At 38.1% G+C, this 25,900-nt stretch overlaps 1 protein-coding gene across 2 annotated transcripts in view; it reads left to right on the top strand.

Moving 5' to 3' along the window:
- The window catches only part of MAP3K5 (mitogen-activated protein kinase kinase kinase 5), a 170,111-nt gene that overhangs the window by 30,204 nt on the left and 114,007 nt on the right, over positions 1–25,900 (top strand). For both annotated transcript variants that reach the window (XM_008162042.3, XM_028141508.2), the window contains exon 2: positions 22,074–22,213. In XM_008162042.3, coding sequence (XP_008160264.2) covers positions 22,074–22,213 — 140 coding nt within the window. The remainder of the gene's footprint in view (positions 1–22,073; positions 22,214–25,900) is intronic.

Below are 25,900 nucleotides of genomic sequence, written 5' to 3' on the forward strand. Positions count from 1 at the left end.
TCAGTAATTTGCCTATAACTATATATGAAAGACATTGAGTAAAACCTCTTCTACTGGTTAAATTTTTCCACCTTAATTATAAACAAACAAATAAGTAAATAAATTTAGATCATATACAGAGTGTCCAAAAATGTATATGCATTTTGAATGAGTATAAAGTCAGTGTTTGTTAACATACAATTCATTTTGAAATTGTATTTATTTATTTATTATTTTTATATTTATTAAATTGGAGTGACATAATTTATAGAAATAAATACTCTTTTTTGTCAAGGCCTGTTTTCAAACTGATGACCCTTCTGGTCCAGGCACTGTTGATGACATGAAGCAATGGAATTGCAAACATCAATAATCATTTTGTTGGGTATTTGTGTCTCCTCAATTTGTTGACTGTTGCCATAAACTTTATCTTTTATGCTTCCCCATAAGAAAAGTCTTGTGGCACTTTAGGATGAGTTTTCTTTGTTCAAAGCTTATTCTGGCCTACCCATTATTCATATCAGTTACACTTGAAAAGGAGTGAAAATTAAGTGAGCTGGTAAAGCATGTATACATTTTTTAGGACACCCTGTATCTAGATCAATACCAATTCAGACTCTTGAACACCTGCATGCATATAAACACCCAGAGAAACCAAGTATAAGAAATTAGAAGCTAGTTGGTTGCCATATATATATATAAATTGGCATTGCTCTATTTAAAGTGGTTTTAAAGTATTCTATACCTTTTTCTTGGAAATAGTTCTCTCATCTCTAATGAGAGTTTCTACAAAATAACTGCTTCAACTTTTAACTTCCTTAAATTTGTCTTAATTTTTAAGTTCTTAATCTCAAAGATATTTTTTATTTTACTGTGCCAAGTGTTAAGTTCTGAAATTTCATTTCACCTTCATTCTTAAAAAACTTTATTTATATCATGTTATATGTTTTCTCAGATTGTCTTTGCCCTATGTCTTTTCTGTTGCATATGTTTTATAAAGAACCCCTCCCATTTTTTTCAAAGGAAAAAAGTTCTGTTTTCTTCCTAAATAAATACATATTTGTGTAAACACATATAGGTGTATTTGAGATTTGTTAAGATCCAGATGTGGGTAAATATTAACACTTTTCCAAGTGCCTCCTTCACCGGAATACATTTTAGGGAGCTTATATGCTAAGATACTCATTCTTGATGCAGAATGATGGGATAAAGGCAATTGGGTAAAGATGTGAAAAGGATAACATTGCATAACCTATGCCTACATGTATTCAGTCACAGCTCTGCAAATGACTCAAGGAATACTGCTTTATTTAGGATTTCTCAGTTTGGGATAGAAAATGGAAATGTGCTTTTTTTTTTTTCCAGAGACTTCACATTTTGTAATTTATCTCTTGGATGGTGGTAATAGATGGTATCTTCCCCCAAAGAGCCACCTTATATCTGATAGACCTGGGGGTTTTTATCTAGCAATGCTTGTCATGTTGGATAAAATTTATTTCATTATATGCTTAAAACATTACCTTTATCCTGTTACGGATTTACATGATGGTTGTTGCCATCTTGTAAACCCTAACCCTGGGTACCACGTGGGTGCTCCTGAGAAAGGCCGAGTCTCATCACTCCCTTCTCCCACAGCCGGATCAGAATTCATGTCTTAACAAGATCCAGTGATTCATGTACACATTAAATTTCAGAACACTGTTCTGCACTTACTATTTTTACTTCATAACCTCCCACTTACTCTCCAATTCATTGTTTTTAATCTACCAGTCTTATGAAAGACACTAGTGACCTATTAATAGCTAACCACACACACTGCTTCGTAGCCTTTGTCATACATTTTCAGCATGTACCATCTTGATGGTTAGTCAGTTCTATAAGGTCCGTCAAGAGTTACACTATGGAAAGTAGTTTTACCTCATTTCACCCCAGAAAGCCCTTTTATTGGTCCTTGGCTCTCCCTACATTCCTTGGCCAGAGCAATCATGCTAACAGACCTAGAAATCCTATTGCCATAAGAAGAGACTAGGAATGTGTAACCTGTGAGGAATGTCAGGGATGCAAAGATTGTTGTTCTTAAATGTCTGAAGGCTTTTGGACTCAAAGGAATTTTTTTTTTCAGTGTAGCTTTAGGAAAGCAAAAGTAGCAACAATGAATGAGCAGACATTAAAGAGAGACAGATTTTGCACGTATATAAAGAAGATTTTTTAAAAGAATTTGAATATTTCAACAATGGAGTGTAGTTCTTCCAACTACTTGTATTTAGCAAGCTGACTGTCCTTGAACATCATCCACAGAAGTGCTCAATCCAAGGCCTCAGGGAGTACCGAAGGGTTCACTGGGGAGAGAAACAACTGGGTGGTTTCTGCACATTCTTCTCATCTTTATTTTGTTGTTGTTGCTGCAAAAAAGAGAAAGAATACTATTGCGCATACTCTGTTTATTTATTTTTCCCCTCTTAACCAGTAATGATACATAGATTTTTTTTCTCTCCCTTTCTTGGGAATTAGAACCCTGTATGGTTGTCTCTGTATGGGCCACAGCTTTCTATGAGGATGGTGATTAGGATGCATACCGCTTCCAATTTTATATCAGTACTTTTTCTGTGATGTTCAGTGCTTTGCTGGTCATTTTATTCGAAGGAGGCAGTTGGGCCAAATCTCTAGTGAATAGTATTTGGAAACTCCTAGATCTCTTAAGTTCTAGTTATATGTTGTAACTATTAGCTCATTGTCAGATATAGTATCATCATTTTGATTATCTCCTGTCTTTATCATTTTCACAGACCTACAAACAAACATTTGTATTTTTGTGCCCATTCAAAATTTTATATTTTTGCATTGATTCCCTTTTACCTAGTTTTTAAAACATAGACATAGGGAAACCTTTTTAAGTTAAATGTTAGGCCGTTAACCTACTGTTTTTACCATGGAAGATATGTGTTCTATTGGGAAAGTCAAGAATTTAGATGCTAATCATTTTAGGCATATAATGATCCTCCAAAATGTTCTGGAGCCTGTTTCTCTTTCCATCATTATTGCTACCTCCCCAGTTCAAATATCCTCATCTCACACCTGGAACTATGCAGGGGCCTCCCAACTTATTTCTCTGCTTCTACCCACTTCAGGATGTGCGCACCACAGTAGCTGGCTGATCCTTTACAAACTTAAGTCTCATAAGCAGACATCCCAGAATCAATTAGGGTTTAAGCCAGAAGAAACTTTAGAGATCAACCTGATTTTAAGTTATTAATTTGGAATGTGACTGAGGAATCACTGGGTTACATCTACTGCTCTTGATATTATCTGGATTAAATTACCTGCTACAGGAAAGGACCAGAAATACATGCCTTTATTGAAAATATCATTGCAAAATAGCACACACAGATACGATGTCTTTCTCGTGTGTGTCTTCCCTTTTTCTCTGTGTGCAGCTGGAAAGCAGTGAGCAGAAAAAGCAATAGAAATATGCAGAATACCTGCAGAAAAACAGAGGCAGAAGCAGTGGCAAGAGCCAAGCTCATAATTAAAGGGATTCTGTTTTCAAAGTCCACCTTGTAAATAGGGCTTTGTGATTGTCATGGTCAAGATTGTAGGTGTGCTTGGATCATGGCATCCCTGTATCCCCAGCTCAGAGAACTGGGGGAGAAAGAGCCATTCAGTTGGGAATGTTGCCAGCATCCTCCCTCCCCGCAGCAACCAGAAGCAGAGAGCTGGCTAGCCTTTCATCTAACTCTGTGTGCCTGGATAAAAACCCTTTTCTAGGCCACAGCGGTGTTACTTCATTACTGAAAAGCGTGTTCATGTATTGAGGGTGAGAAACTGAAAATGAAGGGAAACCAGTTATTTTCCTCCAACTTTATATATTAGTGACATACATGATTATAATTACATTTATTCCATCCTTATTTTATTTTTTAAAATATATTTTTATTTATTTCAGAGAGGAAGGGAGAGGGAGAGAGAGATAGAAACATCAGCGATGATAGAGAATCATTGATTGGCTGCTTCCTGCATGCCCCCACTGGGGATTGAGCCCGCAACTTGGGCATGTGCCCTGATGGAATGGAACAGTGATCTCCTGGTTCATAGGTTGACACTCAACCACTGAACCACGTTGGTTGGGCTATTCCATTTTTAAAAATCTGATATAGAAAAAAAGAAAAGTATTTTTTCAACCAACTTAAAGAAGCTTTTCTAAACAGGATCTGTAACATGCAAGAGCTCCAATTAAATTGCTCAAAAAATAAAAATATTTATTAACTGCCAGGTGTATGCCAGCAACTGCCCTGTTAGCATTCTGAACAGGAAAAATTGAGTTCCATCCAAACAGGCTTACACTGGTTTTCATTAAAAGAGCCATTTATTTCCATTAGTATGCAAATGAATATTTGTTGCCAACATTTCTAAGGAGCACAATAATGGGTCACAGTGCTGAAATAAGCAGCCTGTGCTTTGTTTGGGGGGGTGGGGGGAGGCGCAATGGGGGGATAAGGACAAAAATAAAATAAAATAATATATAAAGAAAAAAATAAAGTGGCAGTGTATCAGCCATAGGCATATCATTTAAAAAACAAACAAGCAAACAAAACACACACACACACACACACACACACACACAAAAAAAACACCCAAGTTGCATAGTTGATGGATGAGTGAGCATCCTTAAATCAGCTTCCTTATTGACATTTAGTCACCTGATCCTAAAGTCCCTGATGCATATGCCACACCCCTGTCCAAGTAATCAGGATTTCTGGAGTGAGTCCTTAGGCTCAGTGTTTTGGAAAGCTCCTAGGTGATTACAGCATGCAGCCAAGGCTGTGAATCTGTAAATGACTAGACCTTGGAGCTGCGCTTCGTGTAACCAGGACTCCTAGGTGTGTGCTTAGTGAGGGCTGTGCAGAGAGGGTGTGGATGCCACTGCACACTGAGGCATTGCTGTCAGAGTGGAGCTGTCAGGTTCCAAATTGTGGTGACATGGACTAGCTCCTCCTTCCAGCACAATCTTAGGATGTCGGTGGGGGCCCCGTAGCTTCTGCCAAAGGACTCTCTTTATAAACCCTGGGACCATCAACACAGCCTTTTCTGGGAGAGGGCTGTCCAGGAGTCTTTTTGTTAATATACTTCATTTTTCAGAGCAGTGTTCCATAAAAAGGCAGTATATGCAAAATGGCCCCCAAACGTCAAAGGAGCCGGGGCACCAAAGAATGAGGGAGACAAGTCCAGCTTGTCTGTTAAAGAGTGAAATGCAATCATAGGCGGCAGCAGGATGGTCAGATGTCTGCATCTTTCAACCCCTGGACCACCTGCTTATAGCCCCATAGGAATGAACCTACTTGAGAAAAGAGTGTGTGGGTGATCAGAGGGAACAAGGGGACTAGCTGCCAGGAGGCTGTAGCACCAAGGTGCGCTAAGAGATAGATAACACTGAGAGTGCCTCACCCCCGAGGAAGGCTTAATGGAAATTCCGTGATTAGCACATTCTAGAATCCAACCCAGGGGCAGGGGAGGGAGTCAGGGGTCCCTGTTCAATTAAGATGATGGATTAGCTTCGAGCTTAAATCTGCTTTTGAAGATGAAATCAGCTCTGTCCACACAAGCATTTTAGGTTCACAGAAAAATACAGAAGGTACAGAGAGTTCCCATGCTCCCACCCAAGCACAGCCTCCCCACAATCTAAATTCCTGATCAGAATGGTACATTTGTTAAAAGTTGAAAAACCTACATCATCGTCACTCAAAACCCACAGATGACATTAATGTTCACTCTTTCTATGGGTTTTAAGAAGTGTATAATGACATACTGAGCATTTTAGTATGTTACAGAGTGGTTTCAGTGCCCTGAACATCCTCTGTGCTCTGCTTATTCATCCCTCTCTCCTCCCTAACTCCTGATGTCTCCATAATTTGGCCTTTTCCAGAATGTCATATGGTTGGAATCATATAGCATTAGCCTCTTCATACTGCCTTCTTTTATTTAGTAATATACATTTAAGGTCCCTCCATGTCTTTTCGTGGTGTAATAGCTCATTTCTTTTTATCTCTGAATAATATTCTATTGTCTGGATGTATCACAGTTTATCCATTTCACCTATTGAAGGACATTTTGGTTGCTTCCAAGTTTTGGCAATTATGAATAAAGCTTCTATAAGTGTCTATAGGTTTTTCTGTTGGGTAAATGCCAAGGAGCATGATTGCTCGGTCATATGGTTAGAGTATCCTTAGTTTTTAATTAAACTGCCAAACTTCTTCCAAACTGGCTGTGTCCGTCAGTTTACCTTCCCATCATCAGTGAGTGAGAGTTTCTGTTGCTCTGCATCCTCATCAGCATTTGGTGTCAGTGTGTTTTATTTAGCCATTCTCATGAGTGTGTAATGGTATCTAATTGTTTTAATTGCAATTCCCTAATGACATGATATTAAGGATCTTTTCATATGCTTACTTGCCATCTGTATATCTTCTTGGTGACATGTTTGTTCACATCCTTTGCCATTTTTTAATCTGTTTGTTTTCTTATTTTTTACTTTAAGTGTATATATGTTTTGGGTGACAGTTCTTTTTCAGATGTGTCTTTTGAAAATAGTTCATTCCAGTCTGTGGCTTGTCTTCTAATTCTTTTGAAAGTGTCTTTTACAGAGCAGAAGTTTCTAATTTTAATGAAGTCCAGCTTATCAGTTATTTCTTTTATGGATCATGCCTTTGGTGTTGTATCTAAAAGTCATTGCCATACCCAAGGTCATCTAAATATTCTCCTACGTTATCTTCTAGAAGTTTGATATTTTTGCTTTTTACATTTAGGTCTATGATCCATTTTGAGTTAATTTTTGTGAAGGGTTTAAGGTCTGTGTCTAGACTTTTTTTTTTTTTTGCATGTGGATGTCCACTTAACTATATTTATGTGATTCTATTTCTTTTTTTCATTATCTCTATTCTGGTCCATTGACTTATTTGTCTGTCCTCTCACCATTACCACATTGTCTTAATTATGGTAGCTTTGTAGTAAGTCTTGAAATCAAGTAGTGCCAGTCCTCTAACTTTGTTGTTCTCCAGAATTGTATTGCCTATCCTGGGTCTTTGCCTCTCTATATAATTTTAGAAGCAGTTTGTCAGTATTAAAAAAAAAAATGCCTTGCCAGGATTTTGACCGGCTGGGATTGCATTGAATCTATAGATCAAGTTGGAAAGAACTGACATCTTAACAATATTGAGTCTTCCTGTTTATGAACATGTAATATCTATTTATTTTTGTTACTTTATTTTTATCAGAGTTTTATAGCTTTCCTCATACAGATTTGTATATATTTTGATAGATTTATATCTAAGTACTTCTTTTTGGGGGTCCTAATGTAAGTAGTATTGTATTTTTAATTTCAAATTTCATTTGTTCATTGCTGGCATATAGGAAAGTAATTGATTAAAAATTTTTTTTATTGATTTCAGAGAGGAAGGGAGAGGGATAAAGAGATAGAAACATCAACAATGAGAGAGAATCATTGATCGGCTGCCTCTTGCACGCCCCACACTGGGGATTGAGCCCGCAACCTGGGCATATGCCCCGACTAGGAATCAAACCATGACCTCCTGGTTCATAGGTTGATGCTCAACCACTGAGGCATGCTGGCCATGCAGAAAGTAATTGATTTTTGTATAGTAACTTTGAATCCTATAACTTGCTATAATCCCTTATAAATTCTAAGAGTTTTTGGTCAATTCTTTCAGATTTTCTTTATAAACAATTGTGTCATCTGTGAACAAAGACAGTTTTATTTTCTCCTTCCCTATCAGTATACCTTTTATTATCTACTAGAGGCCTGGTGCATGAAATTCGTGCACAGGGTGGGGGGTGGGGTGTCCCTCAGCCCAGCCTGCACCCTCTCCAATCTGGGACCCTTCGAGGGATGTCCGACTGCCCTCTCACAATCCAGGACTGCTGGCTCTGAACCGCTCGCCTGCCTGCCTGCCTGCCTGATTGCCCCTAACTGCTTCTGCCTGCCAGCCTGATCACCTCCTAACCACTCCCCTGCCAGCCTGATCGACACCTAACTGCTCCCCTGCTGGCCCGATTCCCCCTAACTGCCCTCCCCTGCTGACCTGGTCACCCCTAACTGCCCTTCCCTGCCAGCTTGGTCGCCCCTAACTGTCCTCCCCTGCAGGCCTGGTCACCCCTAACTGCCCTCCCCTGCAGGCCTGGTTGCCCCTAACTGCCCTCCCCTGCTGGCCTGGTCCCTCCCCCCAATGGCCCTCCCCTGCAGGCCTGATTCCCCCCAATTGCCCTCCCCTGCAGGCCTGGGCCCCCCCCCCCAACTGTCCAACTGTCCTCCCCTGCAGGCCTTATCACCCCCAACTGCCCTCCCTTGAAGGCCTAGTCCCTCCCAACTGCCCTCCCCTGCAGGCCATCTTGTGGTGGCCATCTTGTGTGTTGGAGTGATGGTCAATTTGCATATTACTCTTATTAGATAGGATTGCATTAGCTAGTACAATGTTGAAAAGGAGCAATGAGAGGGGATGTTCTTTCCCTGTTCCTAATCTTCTTGGGAAAGCTAGTTTCTCACTATTAAGTATGATGTTAGCCGTAGGGGTTTTTTTGGTAGACATTTGAACACAGACTTTCAGTCTTTTGATTCAGTAGCTAATTGTGGGCATTGTATTCAGGCTTTCCCAGATGTAAAATTCTCAATATAAGTGATTATGATTGGAATGTGATGTATAGAGTAATTGCAGTTTTGTGCCCATATCATATGTGTGTGTTTGTATGGTGATTATATAGGGAAAAGCTTACAAGGAGATACACCAAAAGACTTGTTGTAACTATCTCCCTGTTGTAAATTTTAATAATAGATCATTTTAATATGTATAATAATTTATTTCTTTGATACTGAGGACTACATATATATTTTAAAGTTGACAACATTTAAAGTTTTATCATTTATCTGGATATATTATTTCACAAATTTAGTAAAGAGGGTCACATTGCTGGGGTCATATTGATAGCCCATTGAGCTTTGGCCACAGAAACCTTATTGATAGAAAAGCAATTGCATTATGATAATGGAATATGGTAAGAGTTACTGGGAATTTAACATGAGGAAGTAAATAGTGGCTCACCATTTTCATTTAACTCTCATTTCTAAAAAGAAGTTAAAAAATGTAGCACTTCTGGCAGAAAATTGCTCCTTTGTTGTTGAGCACTCAAGCTCCTTTTCACAAGTCTGCTTTATTTGTGACAATAGGTACAAAAGGAAGATTTGGATAGTTTAAGAAAATATTTTCTTTAATGCTTTTTCTAAAAGCAAGCTAATATGAAATCTATTTCAGGAATAATAGTAAAAATGTAGATTACTAGTGGTAGGATTATGGATGGTGGAATTTGAGGTATTTTTTCTGTTACTTTTTTTCATTGTCTCAATCTTGCTCTTCAAAAAATCACATAGGAGTAGAAATGGCCACGGAGAATACAGTCTTTCAAATTTGGCTGCCTGGTTTAAACCAGTTCCCAAACAGCATTTGGAACTTTCAGTCCAAGACTGAGGGGCACATGGTCTGCTGTAAAATCAGCTCTGGCTTGTTGATGTCAAAAAGAAACTTAACCCTGGATGGGTATTTTCAGTAAGAAACAGCAGAAACATGAGAAGACAAAGATAAGCCCTGGGAAGGAGATGTAGATTCCAAAAAAGGAAAATCAAGAGGGGCATGGTAAAAAGAGGGACACACACACACACACACACATACACACACACACACACACAATAGTGACCAAAGAAAAGGTAAAAAATCCCAGCAAAATGAAATGCATTTCACTGGGAGGAACAAGGGCGTAGAGTTCAAGGGGCTGTCTTATATTCTTGTCCATGCCATTCATACAGTTTCCCCCATTACCTTGGCCTGGGAGATTTGGAACATACAGTTCATGTCTGAAAATAATTTGAAGAACATCCAGTGCCAAGCTTAATGGAGTGGCAGCAGAGTGGGGAGGTTCTTACTGAGTTTTTGGCAGCTGCAGGCCCCCTGCTGATGCTGCCCATGGAAAGTGACAGCACAGTGAAACAAGAACTGCCCCATTGCTCAGGATGACAGTGAAGGGGGCATGACTAGAAGTACAGTAAGACTGTAGACATAATCTGGGACTATTTGAAGCAAACCAGGATGTGTATGGAGCTGGCTGCAAGTGTTTGCCCTGGTCTGCCCCCTTCAAATCCTAAAATGGCAACTACAAATATTGGTTGTTTCCATTTGGTCCAGGGCTTCTCTTGAAGATCTTCTTTAGTGGTTTTGTCAAAGCAGCAAAAGTGTCTGTTGAGAAGAATGAAACTCATTTTATGGATTTCATCTCTTGTTTATTAAACAGGAAAAGGATAGGAACCTATCTATTAATTATTGACCATTCTTTTTTAAAAAATATGTTTTTATTGATTTCAAAGAGAAAGGGAGAGGGTGAGAGAGAGAGAAACATCAATGATGAGAATCATTGATTGGCTGCCTCCTGCATGCCACCCGACTGAGGATTGAGCTCCAAACCTGGGCATATGCCCTTGACTGGAATCGAACCCAGGACCCTTCAGTCCACAGGCTGATGCTCTCTCCACTGAGCCAAACCTGCTAGGGCTTGACCATTGTTGATGGTGGGAATAAGGTATGAAGGTACCTCCCAATTCATGGCCCACATTCATTGAGGGCTCACTGTTGTTCAGCCCTTTCTGTGACAGGACTGTTGTTATTCTCATTAATTAGAGAAAGAACCTGGCTGGGCTTAGGCCAAGGATGGTGTGGGGATTCAGGCCCAGGGATCCCCTCAATGTTCCCTGCATAGCTGGAGTGCAGACTCAGGCAGCTCCACTCTAGGCAGCTCCACCCCACCTGGTTGGCGGGACACCTGGCCATTTGTAATGCCTGGTCAGTAGTGACTACAGTAGGCCATGCTTATTTCCATCTCCCTTTATTTCTGCACCTCCTTCAGATCACATTACTTTGTTAGGGAAGCCCCACTAATCAATCACTTCTCTCTGTTGCACTTTTTCAAATGCCCAGTATTTTGTATTCATCATATTATATTTAGTGTGGTTTGGATTTGTTTTTGTATGATTGTTTGAATGTCTGTTCTCCCACTAGATCACAAACTTTCTGAGGGAAGGGACTCTGTGCTTGAATGTGTGTGTGCTTGTATTTAACCTTGTATTCCCTGGGCCTGGCATGTAATAGGGGTCTAGTGAACATGGGTTGACCTGGCCACCTTCTGTGTGGGAGCTGATGTAGCTACAGGTCACTTTCAGTCCCAATGCAGTTGATCCAAGTACAGGTATTCGTGCAGCCTGAACTCTGCTCACTGTAATTTTAGTTCTTTCTCTCATTCTGTTTGATTGTTAATATACATATAGAAACAACTGCTGAGAATTCAGGAGATGTATAGCTCTCCTTGAAATGAATTAATTTTGTTAATTTCATTTGGCAAATACACATTTTGTGCTCCTCCCTCCCTCTGAATACTTGGTGGCAGTAGTGATGTTTTGTTGACTTACTTTGTGGGCCAAGGGCTACCTGGGAGGCTCTTCTATTATGCAGAAACCTTTCCTGTAAGTGGTTTTTGTTTGTTTGTCTTCTTCCTGCTTTAGCAATGTGAATTAAAAGTTGTTTCCTTACTATCAAATGCCTCTTCTCCAGGGCTTTCTGTTCAACTATTAAGTACCTCCTGCTTTCTAGTGCAAACGACCAGGTACAGCTGTGGGATTGCCAGTGAAGGGAGCTATGAAATGGGAAGAGATGTGAAACTCCCCTTGGGCCAAGGAGTAGGGAATACTCCGGTGACGTGCAAAGGAAGGAGATGTATTTAGTAATGCAGCTTAGAATGTGTAAAGGCACAAGCAAATTGAAATATCTCTCTTCCTGTAAGAAGAAAGTTTTTACTGAAAAGAATTCCCCCCGCCCCAAAACATAGTGCAGTTTATGCATTGCCTGTAAACTTCCTGCAGAAAGACCAGATAGAGTGATAACCCTTCCCTCAGTCAGTGGGTGGTTGTGCACATGTCCATCAGGTGGTGGAGCAGATAATCCTGGCAGAGACAAACTCCCATGTTATGCAAGCACGGAGCAGCCAGGAGTGCCTGTCCTTCCCAGTCCCTGGGTACTGGAATGTCACCATTTCCCAAGGCTTACTTTGAAGCTATTGCCTCTGCAGTGCCTCCCCGAGACCCCCATCAGAATTAATCACCCCTCGTTCTGTTCTCCCATGGAACATTTATTATTTAATTTGACCTTGGACTTGTGCAGCTCACATGCATTCGAAGATTATAAGCTCATGGAAGAGCTGGTGCTGATTTCTTTGACCCTTTCACACGGGTACCTTGCACAGAATAGACAATTAAAAAACAAGCGTGGGAGCAGAGTAAAGGGAGCATTTCCAGAGTGCTGTGATGACTGGGATTGAAGTAAACTTAAGAAACCCGAGTCTCCTCTATCCCGTGATAAAAAGCCATTAGAAGGCTCTAAGCATAACTTAGTAGGCAATGCAAGGAAGGTGGCTGCCATGCCATCTCCTCCCTTGCCTTTAGCTGTGTCTATGGAACTGACTTATCCCATTTTCCCCATCGGAGGGCTGGTGAAGGGGTCTTTTCTTTCCTGTCTTCATCCTAGTGTGGTTGGCCTTTAAGATGTACTGACAGTTCCCTTTTAAAGTGACATTTGTATAATCACATTCAGGTGTCTCATTAAAACAAAGAAAACTTAACTAGAGAGGATGTGAACTCCTTAAGACTGACAGATTTAATTTTAGTTGGAAGGAAAAAAAGGGACCCAGACTATTTCACTGCAGTCAGTTAAGGTCAGCCACCTAAGTCTGTCAGCAGCAAAAGGATTATTTAACAATGAAGAATTTTAATTCTATGCACTCTTTCTAATAAGTCTTCCTCAAGCAGGAAGTTTTAACTCCCTCCACCAAAAATGAATCATTGCACTCAAATGGAATGTCAACAAGTAAGCTGTGGAGTGAAGTCATTATTGGCAGGCTCATATTTACACATCTGTTACGTTAACAGAATTACAGATACTCCTAGAAGAAGATGAATAAATTAAAACAAAAGTGTGCGCATTTTGACTAGAAGCTGATTATTTATGAGGTGTTGAAAGTGACTTTGACGAAGGAAGGAGAAGCATGGCATGTTTTGGAGATGTTGAAGAATCCTGACTTGGAGAGGTTTCCCCTTGCTGACGCCTGAGGCGTCCTGGAGCACTGTGGAGCTCCCGGGCACTCGCCTACACTGCTTTAGGGTCCCATTGGGTTTATGAGTGCAACAGGTGACGGCCATAAATGCAAGACAGAAAAGAACTTTTTCAAACTGACCTGCTCACCAGGGTAACCATTTCTGCCAAACAAGCAGTGTGCAAGCTGGGTTTCTTTCATTTTACCACCTATTTTCTTTCTATAGCAGGAACTGCCTGGTGTTAAGTTAAACTGCCTTGCAGTTAAACTTCTTACGGCATGAGGAATAACACTGTTTGATAAAGGATACGTACACTAACAGTTTATTATTTCCTTGTTTTAATATAGGAATTAAATTCCCATACTGCATTTTTAATCTCTAAAAGATAAGGACTCCTACCACAGTCTCTTATCACCCTTAAAATAATTTCATCAAACATCCTGCCAATTGTCAAGTATTCTTATAAATGTAATGATTTTTACAAGTTTGTTTTAGTAGAGTCCAAATAAGGTCGATAATGTTGCAATTGATCATGTCCCTTAGTTTATTTTAGTATCTAATTCTCTCCCACATTCCTCGCTAATGTCTTTGTTGAGGAAACCAGGTCAGTTTTCTTGTAGAATTTTCCAGTCTGCTTTTGTTTATTGTATCCCTGCTTTAATAACTATTACAGTTTATGTAAATACAGCACACATACTCGACAGCCATTTCCCTAGACGGAATGAGAAGAATATCTTCTTAATCAGAACAACCTCAAACATGAAAAAGTGCCACAGCCAGTTTTGCTAGAGCACGCCATTAGGTAACATTCAAGTGTTCCCTGGCCTCTTTCTGCTGTTTCTGTGTGAATAATTATCCTATATAATAAAAGGGTAATATGCAAATCAACCGAATGGTGGAACGACCAGTCACTATGATGTACACTGACCACCAGAGGGCAGATGCTCAACAAAGGAGTTGCCCCCAGCCTGCAGGCCCCAATTGCCTGATCGGGGTCTGCCGGCCAACTCTCGGTCCCTTCCCCCACAGGCAGGCTCCGATCGCCTGATGGGGAATGGGGAACTGGGGGTGGGTGGTGGTGGATGCCATGGGTGCCAGGCCAAGGCCCTCACCCCGCTAATCACCCCATACACAGAGGGTGACCCGCAGTGGAGGGTGGGTCTGGCAAGCGGGTGGAATGGCCAACCTCTTGGTCTCTCCCCCTGGCCGGCAGGCTCTGATTGCCCAATGGTGAATGGGGAACCGGGGTGGGGGCGGGGCCAGCAGCTGGGAAAGATGGCCCTAATCACAGGCCAGGCCTTGGTACCATACCTGTGCACATATTTCGTGTGCCGGGCCTCTAGTGAAGGTATAAAAAATTAGGGGAGAATGTCACTTGGGATGCACAAGGAACAATCAGATTTTCTTCAAAAATTATCACAAATCAACTATTGTAACCTTACATAATGCAAGTACCAATTAAAGCAGATGAATGGTTCTGATTGGCAGGGAGAACTCTTGTGTAAGAGTCTTATAGTTACAAAGAGCTATTCTGTGTGTTTGGGAACCTCACTGAGGCATAAATGCAGGCAGCTTTGATGATTTAATTAAACTAAATATGAGAAAATGAAAAATAGCATGCACCATAACCACAATAAAAACTACAGTAAACTCTAAAAAAAAAACCTTCAAAATTCTCATGAGTACTTCTCTCAGTATCTAATGAAAACATATTGATTATTTAAAGACTGAAATATATTACATAAAATGAGTTTATAGAGATCAAAATTGATTATTGTAGACTCTTAAACCCAGCATACCTTTGGGAAATATTATTATTTCAAGAAGAAAAATAGTTTTCTGTGGTGCTATAGAAATGTTCGCCAGCAAAGCAGCCTCATATCCCATTTCTGTCACAGAATAAACCTTAGAGTTTATTTTCACTTATACTTTTCTTACATTACATACTCTATAGATCACTTGACTAGGTCTATTATTATTGTCATAACATTAAAAAATAAATTCTTAAGGTATAAACTAGACCGTATATTAACTTAGAAAGAGAATAACACTTTGATATAGGACCTATTTGTATTTCTTTAATAAGCAAAATTTTGTAGGGGATGGCTGTGCCTGTGGCCAGGGAAATATCACTTTATAAAGTACTTGGTATGCATTAAAAATATAAATTGTGGTTTTATTTACTTACTGATATGAAGGATTCACTGAAACACTGAATCTAGTTAGAGTATTTACAGGGCTCCCCTAATGACACTAAACCACTATCAAAATCCTGTGTGCTTGAAATTCTTCTCTAATAGGAGGGAAGGATTATTTATTTGCTCAGTATTCCTGTGACCAAAAATCTTCCTGTGGTAAGATTGAGATTTTAATGTCTGGTGAGGCTTTTGTCTGTGTCCCTTAAGCAGAATAAAGTTGAAATTTATTCCCTTTTTATGAAATGCTCCTTCTTTCATTTTAGGCAGATAGAAGTAAAGGGAAAAAAAATAGAGCTTTTGGTTCCTGTAAAGCTTGGATCCACATCCTGCTTCTATTACTTGAATAGTTAGCATTCTTACTATGGTAAGTGATGGAAACATTAACCTCCTATGGACGTGTGCTCTTTCCCCCTCACGTTCTCTAAAGCTGGAGCATCATGACCTGAATTCTGGCAACTATTGCCTGGGCAAGGGGACTGTAATTCTTATAACACCAGTCTTGTTTGGTTCCACGCCCTCCTTTTCTCCCTGATTCTTCCCCCCCCCCCCCCCCGCTTTCTCTTTGATCTCTTTCTCCCCTCAAAGTTTCTCCCTTTTCTTCTACCCCCCTCCTTTTGTAAGGCTCTCTTTTTAAAGGCCAGTCTCTGGAGCTGGAAAATGCCCTTCTACCTTCCAGGCTTCACTTTTCAGGTTAGAAAAGCCCACCTCAGTGTAATTATCAAACAAGCAAACTAGGGCTGGGGCAGGGACATTGTTTACATTTGCTTTAGCAATATAAGATGATTCATGTTTGAATCACTGTGCATACATTTATTGGAGATTAGTGATGAGGAAATTATGGCCCAAAATATACTGTTGACACAAATATGCATGGTATGGTTAACCAAATAACGTACAAGAAAATGAAGTGGTACTTGTGAAATTAAATGACTAGTAATTTATACCAGGAATTGCCAAACTATGACCAATTCGGGACAACAATGATAGATTATTATTCTATCCTTCCTAAAAATTTCAGCAACACTAGCTGCACAATAGGAATTTTGCAATTTCCCAACATTGTATACTTACCAGACTTTAGAAAACTGACTAGTTAATTTTTATTTAACTTTTAGAACAGATAACAGAAAATCTTTTATATAATAGGTGCTCAGGATATTTGTTGAACTAAATTGGGTCTTCTTGAGGATTAATCCATCATGACTGGGTGGGATAGTTCTATGTGATAACTTGGAAAATTTCTATGGAATTTTGGAGTACTTTGTAGACTAATACAAACTAAATCACTATTGGGGCTCTTGCTTTGTCATAAGTGATCTGATGTCTAAGAAAAACATCAGATAGATAAAAAGGAACTAAAGATTAATGTCTTCCTTCAGTTGTGTTTTTCACAAGCAGTAGCAGGTCATGTGAGATATTTAAATAACAGATGTGATATTACGAAGGAAAAATTAAATAGATAAGAAAAAGAAACAGACCATGAACCTCTGTTATTTGATGACCCAAAATGCAATTAGGCACAATAGTTTTATATCATTGCCTTAAAAAGTTATTATCCTATCTAATAAGAGAGTAATATGCAGATTGACCATCACTCCAACACACAAGATGGCTGCCCCCCTGTGGTCAAAGATCCTGCCCCCATGTGCACACAAGATGGCCGGCACAAGATGGCCAGCAGAGGAGGGCAGTTGGGAGGGACCAGGCCTGCAAGGGAGGGCAGTTGGGGGCAATCAAGCCTGCAAGGGAGGGCAGTTAGGGGTGACCAGGCCAGCAGAGGAGGGAAGTTGGGGGTGACCAGGCCTGCAGGGAAGGGCAGTTGGGTGGGACCCAAGCCTGCAGGGGAGAGCAATTGTGGGGGACCAAGCCTGCAGGGGAGGACAGTTAGGGGTGACCAGGCCTAAAGGGGAGGGCAGTTAGGGGCAAACATGCTGACAGGGGAGCAGTTAGGCATCAATCAGGCTGGCAGGGGAGTGGTTAGGGGGTGATAAGGCTGGCACGCAGAAGTGGTTAGGGGCAATCAGGAAGGCAGGCAGGCAGGCGAGCAGTTGGGAGCCAGCAGTCCTGGATTGTGAGAGGGATGTCCAACTGCCCGTTTAGGCCCGATCCGGGATCGTGTCTAAACAGGCAGTCGGACATCCCTTGAGGGGTCCCAGATTGGAGAGGGTGCAGGCTGTGGACACTTTCTCCCCCATGCACGAATTTCATGCACCGGGCCTCTAGTACTTTAATAAAAGCTTGGTAAACATAATTTATCTCTATTTTACATTAACTCTACTTGAGAAACTACACCTTAGGTAAGAATGTAAGATTTTTGTGTCTTTGCTTATACTTTTAAATGATAGACTTAGTCTTAAATTTTTAAATGTGGCAGTTATACTCACACTATTACCACAAAACCCAATTAATTTTTTAAAAATATATTTTATTGATTTTTTACAGAGAGGAAGGGAGAGGGATAGAAAGCTAGAAACATCGATGAGAGAGAAACATCGATCAGCTGCCTCCTGCACACCCCCCACCGGAGATGTGCCCGCAACCAAGGTACATGCCCTTGACCAGAATCGAACCCGGGACCCCCCCAATCCGCAGGCCGATGCTCCATCCACTGAGCCAAACCGGTTTTGGCATACCACAAAACCCAATTAAATAGTTATTAAGTGCATTTACTCATGAAATAAATTACAAGAGTATAGGTTTTGGTCCCAAAATATATTTTTGCACCTCATTTGTGTTCTGTTCTTTGGAACCTCCATACGCAATAATTGTAGGGTGTGACTTAGTTAAGAATTAAGAGCATAGACTCTCCAACCAGACTGCCTGAGTTCAAATCCTGGTGCTATAACCTTTTAGTTGATTTTGGACATATTATTTAGACCTGCTCTGCCTCAGGGTTCTGAAATCATATTACCTACCACAAAGGGATATTATAAAGATTGAGTTAATAACTGAAAAGCATATAGTACCTGACACATAGTAATATCTGAATATGTGCTTGATACATTAAGTGGATTTCAATAATTGTGGAATATTTTGTTCAATTTGTTATAATTATATCATATTTTGCATTTTTAGCATGTCGTAGGATTATTTCAAAAGGAAGATGACTTTTGCCAGTGTATTTTACTGCTTTTGAGAAGATATCCATCAGAGTCAGAAGGTAGCCATAATAAGATATTTTCTTTAGTTTGGTAATCAAATATTACTGTTTAAAAAATGCTGTTACTGGAAGTCCTAGCCAGTATAACAAGGCAAGACAAAACAAAAGAACAATAATAACAAAAAAAAGAACACAAAAGACATTCACATTGGAGAGGAAAAAATAAAATGATTTCTAGTTGCAGATGACATGGTTGTCTTTGTAGAAAATCCCAAAGCATGTCCCCACCACTCCAGCAGCCCCTGGAACTAATAAGTGAGTTTAGTAAAGTCTCAGGATATAGGGTCAATATATAAAAATCAACTGTGTTTTAATATACTAGCAATGAACAATTGGGATTTGAAATTTTAAAAAGAGAAACATCTAGAATAGCACCCAAAAAAACTACTTAGGCACAATTTTAACAAAATATGTGCAAGAACTGTACATTAAACTTAAAAATATATATTGATGAAAAAAGGGAGGCCTGAATAAATGGATATGCCATATTCATGGTTTGAAAGACTCAGTATTGTTAAGATGTCAGTTTTTCTCAAAATGATCTAAGGACTGACGGGCAGGTACATATAACGTGCACTGGCAATTTAAAAATAAACATTGACTCGAGCATGCACGATATGTATAAAATATCGCTGGCACCAATCGCACGTGTGTTTTGATTTTATAATACTACATTATATATACTCTTTTGACATGTAATTTTTTGCAATAATGTAATTACCACACGAATCTTTCTTTTAATTAAGTTCCTTACAGTGTGCATGAATCCGTGCACCAGGCCACTAGTAAAGCTAGTTTAGTATTATCAAAGGTAGACACATAGATCCATGGAACAGAATAGAAAATCCAAAAATAGAACCACACAAATATAGCCATTGAATTAGAGAGTATCTTTACAACAAATATGAAACTTGACCTGTACCTCCCACCATTTACAAAAATTGACTCAAAATGGATCATAGTTTTATGTTGGCATCAAATTCCATGAGTCAGATTTCTGCAAATAACGCCCCCACACACACCTTGTCACTATTTTAACTTAGCTGGTATTTTTCTTTGCATGTCTCTCATTTGTTTTTCATCAGCTCCTGTTTTATTTGGTTTCTTCTACCCCATTTTATATTGCCTCTTGTTTTTAAAATGCTGTGACTGACTGTGAGTGACTGGCATCTGTGAGAGGAGGAAGCAGTGTGACTGTGGGAGGTAGTTGAGGGATGGGTGGGTTAAAATGACTAATTTTTTTAATGTGTTGATTTTTGAAGTAGAAATGTTGATGACCCCTAAAGAAAATTCTTTACTTGTATTAAAGAGCCCTTAAGTCATTTTAAACTTTGGAAAAATCTTTTGAAGCTCTTTTGACCTGTCTTCCGTTTTCATAACCTCATTAAATCTTCCATGTCTTTAGCTTCCATTTCATCTGATTTATTTCTCTTTCACAGAATATGAATTCAGATTTCACATTCATTAGGTAAGACTGACTCTGCACCAAACAGCTTCTCAAGAGTCTGCATTATTTTTATGCTGCACTTTGGTTTTACATTCAGTTCTCTTTATATTTGATGGGTTCCTAGATTTTAAAAGTAATCAATGCTCATAATAGAAACTATAAAAAATACAAAAGGCATAAAGAAAAAAAATAATTCATAATCCCATTACACAGCTATTATTACAGTTTATATTTTGATGCATAACTTTCTAGACATTGTTTACTCCAAATGTCTATGTACACATATACACATAGAGTCCATATTATAATGTATATTTATACTTTAATGAATATTCTACACATTATAATGTATATATTGTATTTTAATACTTTTACTTACTAGTAATATAGCTTGAATTTAACCCCATTGCTAAATATTCTTTTGCAATATAGTTTTCAATGGTTATATAATATGACATTATCTGAATCTATCTATCTAACCATTTTCTTATTGATATTTTTAAGACTTTTCCATTTATTTGTAAAAAATTTGTCATTGGACATACTTACAAATAAATCTGCCACATTAACAGGAATTTTCTCAGGGTAAATTTTTAGGAATGGAGTTACTGGGTCAAAGTGTGCATAATCTTAAGGAAGTAAGAAAGAGTGTTATTTCTCTACCGCCTTGTTGGGCATCTTGAAATATCTTTGGCCACTTGTTAATAACAAATTTGGCACTTTATCATGGCATAATATGTATTTATTTATTTTCTACTTTAATTATACTTTTGTAAACTTTCCTGCCTATGTCATTGCCTAATTTTCTGTTGTAGTGTTTTTATGGTTGCTTGTTTTAAATTGACCAATAAGAGATGGTTTCTAAAGATATTAGTAATCTATTACATACTGCACATATTTTCTAACAGTATCATCTGTTAAATTTGTTATAAGGTATAGTAACATTTTCATTTTAATTGTGAATGGGATCTATTGTACTGTTATATTTTCCAAATTTATTGTGATTATAAAGGAAGCTTATGGTTTTCATAATATGTTTGTATTTTGATACCTTATTAAATTACATTATTACTTACAATAGTTATTTGGTTGATTCTTTTGAGGTATTTAGTTGACAGCCATTCTGCAAATAATGATAATTGTGTATTTTACTTTATGGAATTATACCTCCTTACTTTGTTAAATCTTATTACATTAATAAGGATTTTTAGAACATCAACTAGTAGTGGGAGTAGTTGATAATCTTGTTCTTTTCCTGATTTTCCTGAGAATGCCTATATGCACAAAGTTGGCAGGTATTATGAAACATGTATTATTCTTCATGTTAAATATGTGACCTATTTTTTTAGTTTGTAATTATTTTTAATAATAAATAGATTTTTAATTTTAATCAAAGCACTTGGGGCATCTGTGAAGATGCTGATGATTTTTTCCATTGAACCACCCTTGCATTCTCAAAGTAAATTTTAAACTAATGATTTCGTGTTCTTGGTGAATTTTGTTCATTTTTCTTTCATCTCTTTGTGTATAAATGAATTTAAGACTAATCTGAACTTCATTTTTGTGACATTATTATCAATTTTTGGTATCAGGTTAATACTACCTTGGTGTTAGGCATTTCTGAGCTTTGGAAGAATTTGTATATATGGTTATATCCTCTTTCTTAGTCGTAATTTTCTGTACATTTTTCTTGATTTATACTTGCTATGGGCATGCTAGATATTAAAATACATCTCTGGATTAATTCCCAATCTTACCTATTTGCTTTTAAAAATCTTTATAGTTATTACTTATTGCTGCTTCCCATGGATCTGCTTCTGCAACCTTAGTTAACTTGTTTTAATGTTGACCATTGCAAACTCTCCTTAATTTGCAGTAATTATATCATCCCTTTCTTGTTTAAAAACAAAAAAACAAAATGCAGTTTGGCTACTTTTTATAAAACCACTTCCGGGTAGAACTGCAAATTCAAAATTTAGTGGTAAATGCAGAGGGAAAATTCCCATCATTTCTTCATTTGCTAAGTTATTGAAACCAAAATGTGCTTACTGGGCATTACTTAGGTGTCATCTTTGTGGGGACTTTGTTTTCTGTTTGCAGATATTGCTGTGGTGGAGATGAGTGATGCCTTCCGGCAGCCGTCCTTGTTTTACCACCTTGGAGTGAGAGAAAGTTTCAGCATGGCCAACAACATCATCCTCTACTGTGATGCAAACTCTAACTCCCTGCAGTCACTGAAGGTACCTCATTTGTTTACTAAACAGTTACTTTAGGCACCAGTGTTGTAGGGGTACCTCTCTATCATCCAAAAAAATTTTAAGTAGCTAATTTTGTGAAAGGATGTTAGCTAAGTTGTGGAGTTTATATAGAATTCAATGTAGAAACTTGATGGTACGCAGGTAGGAAAAAACTTTATGTTGAGTTCTGAGCTCCAGTTAGAGTCACACCTGAGTAGACTGTGTTAATAGGAAGTCAGTACACGCACTGGAGGAAGAGGAAGAGATTGCATAAGGTGTGGTCAAGCCTCATGCTTGTCACCATTGGGGGTTTTGTGGGGCACACCTGCCTCCAACTCGAAATACTATGCTACCTACTGAAAGTACTCCAGAAATTCTGTGAGTGTCACTAGAAAATTGACATCCTCTTTCACAGGGATATGATTTCAATTAAGATAAGAAAGGGGGGGATAAAAACTCACTGTATTTGTCTACAAAATTCAGTGTATCCCGTCATTCTCTCCATTTTAGGAATTTAATGATATGAGGGTATATCCTCCATCCAAAAAAGATTGCCTGAAGTGCTTTTGCAAGGCCAGGTGATTTTACACTGTGTGATTCGTTGAAAAGCATCTAACAGTTCAGTGAAACTCATGCTGAGCCTCATGTTATCATTTCCTTTGTGAAACTTCTGGCTTGCTTTATGTGCACTTTTTCATCTATATCTTTCAGTTCCCAAATCAAAGCCAGCCTTGGTATGTGGAGTCCTAAAACCCAGAGCCATATTCCTAATGGCTTAGTAATTGTTATATGAAGATCTCTAACCCCAAATCCATGCAAAAAAACGTAAAAAACGTAATAGTATTTTGCTTTTATGTGAGTATCTAAAGCTTGTATGTCTTTCTCTGAAAAATCTTCAGTTTCTTTTAGTAAATGCATTTACTAGATGCCAAGCATTGTGCTGGGCATTGATAGGCTATCCCTTTTCAGAATACTCTGAATAGTCCTACGAGATAGATTTATCCCTACTCTGCCTAAACCTCTTTCTTACCTGGAACAATTCTTTAAGAACCCCTGACTTAATTTTACCCCAGTTTTACTCGTTTAATTAATAATTATAAAGTTTTGTGATGGTGTATTTTGCATTATACATAAATTGACTTGCTACTATTTACAACATATATTGCAGTTGATGAAGTGAGGTTATTTTATGTAATTTTTTATTCGATATTTTTTGCATTAAGTTTATTTTAAGCAGGCAATAGTGTGTTGGACATTTTCACTTCACACTATTTTTATTCTTGCCCCACTGATATCTGGTGATTATTTTATGAACATTCTTTACTTAGGGAAATTTTTTTAAGTGAATTAAAATTAAATTTGAGAGAAAGAGATAAAGCCAATCTTATCAGAAATTTGTATGGGACAACTAAACTGGCTTATTACATTGCTTTCAGCTAGACTTTGTATAGAAGTGTTATTGCTATTTTAATAAAATAATTATTTAAAAAGACTAATCTATCTAAAACATACTTATTTAGCTTGTACACAATAGCTGCTTGTTATTGACCACTTACTATGGGCCAAGTATTAAGTGCTTCATCTGCATACATTTTCACAGTAAAGTCTTAAAATATCCCTGTGAGGTATATATTCTGTCACTATTTTATGAAATTGCAAATTGAGGCTCAAACAAACTCAGTCATTTGCCCAAGATGATATAGCTATTAGGGACCAGGTCAGTGTGGCTGCAAAGCCCATCCTCCTTCACCACTCAACTTTATAGCAGTTACTTCTAGTTAGAAGGAGATCAGACATTCCTGCTAAGTGTGTTTATTTTAAAAAGCCCATCAACTATGTCTCCTGCATTCCATGCAAAGCCATTCTTTCTTTTCTCGTCTTCCTTCTATTAATTTAAGCTTCTACCATTTTTTAATTTAGCTTGTTTCTAGCCAAAATGGGTATTTGAATGCAGAGGACAAAGGTCTTTGGGATAGAAAGTATTTTTTTCAGTCTAACAATTTCCTCTGAGCTCAATAAATTCCTCCTACTACTGAGAAAAGTCTGTGTGTGTGTGCGTGCTTAATTTTATTTATTCCTGTTGCAGTTAGTTATAGGTGTAACTGTTATCTCTGCTGTCTACCAATAAAGAGAAAAACTGCTGTGAAATAAGGGAGAACAAGAGATATTTATAAATAATATGTATGGATATTTGTGGAATAGAATTGGGAGGGGAAGATAGGAATCTTCAACTATATCTGTAATATTATATGTCTAAGTTTAGGTGGTATATACAGGATGTATGATCATTTTTATACATTTGATATACTTGAAATAGTTCATAACTTAGCTTTAAAAAAATGGAAAGGAAAAGGTTGCTGTACTCTGTCATTTTCTGTAGCCATCAGGATAATTTACATACACATTGGGCATTTGAATTCCAAAGTATTTTTAGTTTCTTTTTCCCAGCTGCGATTAGAAAGCCTTAGATGTATTTGGACTTTTCTGCACTAAGATATCTTTATTCCCATTTTATCCATTAGAATGAATGTTTCTCTAGAGATCAATGTGCATATCAGTTAGTGCTGACATGGTTGGTTTTTTTTAAAACAGAATGATTATGTGAGATTATCCCTTGTTCAAGAAATTTAGTTGTATTTTTCTCTTTAATCATTAGTTGAAAAGTTGCTTTACCAATGGATTTTCCAGAAATCTATCAACATGCTTACTCTTTCACTGTCTCACCGAATACAGTACATATATATATGATGGCTGAGACTCTTACTCTGTCTTAGTGCATCTTGGTACTTTTTAGATTGGGATCAACTAAATATTGGGTGCACAAACCAAAAATCTGTAACACTATCACTAAATTGGCCCTTTAAATATCAGCAATTTTTAACAGTATGGTGGTTTCTCAAAAAAAGAAAAATAAAATAGCCAAATGATCCATCAATTCCACTTCTGAATATATACCCAAAATAATTGAAAGAAGGATCTCAAAAGAGATATTTGTACACCAGTGTTCATAGTATTATTCACAATATCCAAAAACAACCTGAATGTCCATCATGGATGAAGGGATAAACAGTGGTATATACACACAATGGAATATTACTCAGCCTTAAAAAGGAAGGAAATTCTGATACACGCTACAGTAAGGATGAACCCTACCATTGTTGCTCATTCAGACAGTTCCGTGGTGCCTAGACCCATGCATGATCTTTTATCTGCAGGTACAGAGGGACCCAATCTCCCTTAGCGTTAGTGTGTGAAATTGGACATTAAGCCTGTTTTTCTGGTTCTCATTCATACCCACTTCAAGTAAATGGTTTTAATGTCCAATGTTGTAAATTTTGATGATTGTACCAGTCTCTAGTAAATTGGTGGGGACACCAAGGTAAATTTTGCAATTAATAGTACCTTGAATTTCAATTGAATCGTCACCTCTGTTTGGTAAATCTACTCAGATTCCAGAGTGTTCTTAAACCCATAAAAACTTTTATTTTGCTTCTACATTACGACTTCCTTTTCTTAAAGTTTTATCTCCCTTACCAAGGTAAATAGCTAAGATGAATTCAGTTTTAGGTTGAATTTAGTGTATGAAATTAAAATTTATATTTTTTCTAAGGATTTGATTTTTTTACTTTAACAATTACCTTTTACGACATTCTTTTCAATACTTGAAAATAACGCCGAACTTGTCAGTGG

Source organism: Eptesicus fuscus, chromosome 10 (assembly GCF_027574615.1).
Source record: "Eptesicus fuscus isolate TK198812 chromosome 10, DD_ASM_mEF_20220401, whole genome shotgun sequence".
In the NCBI taxonomy this organism is placed as follows: Eukaryota; Metazoa; Chordata; class Mammalia; order Chiroptera; family Vespertilionidae; genus Eptesicus; species Eptesicus fuscus.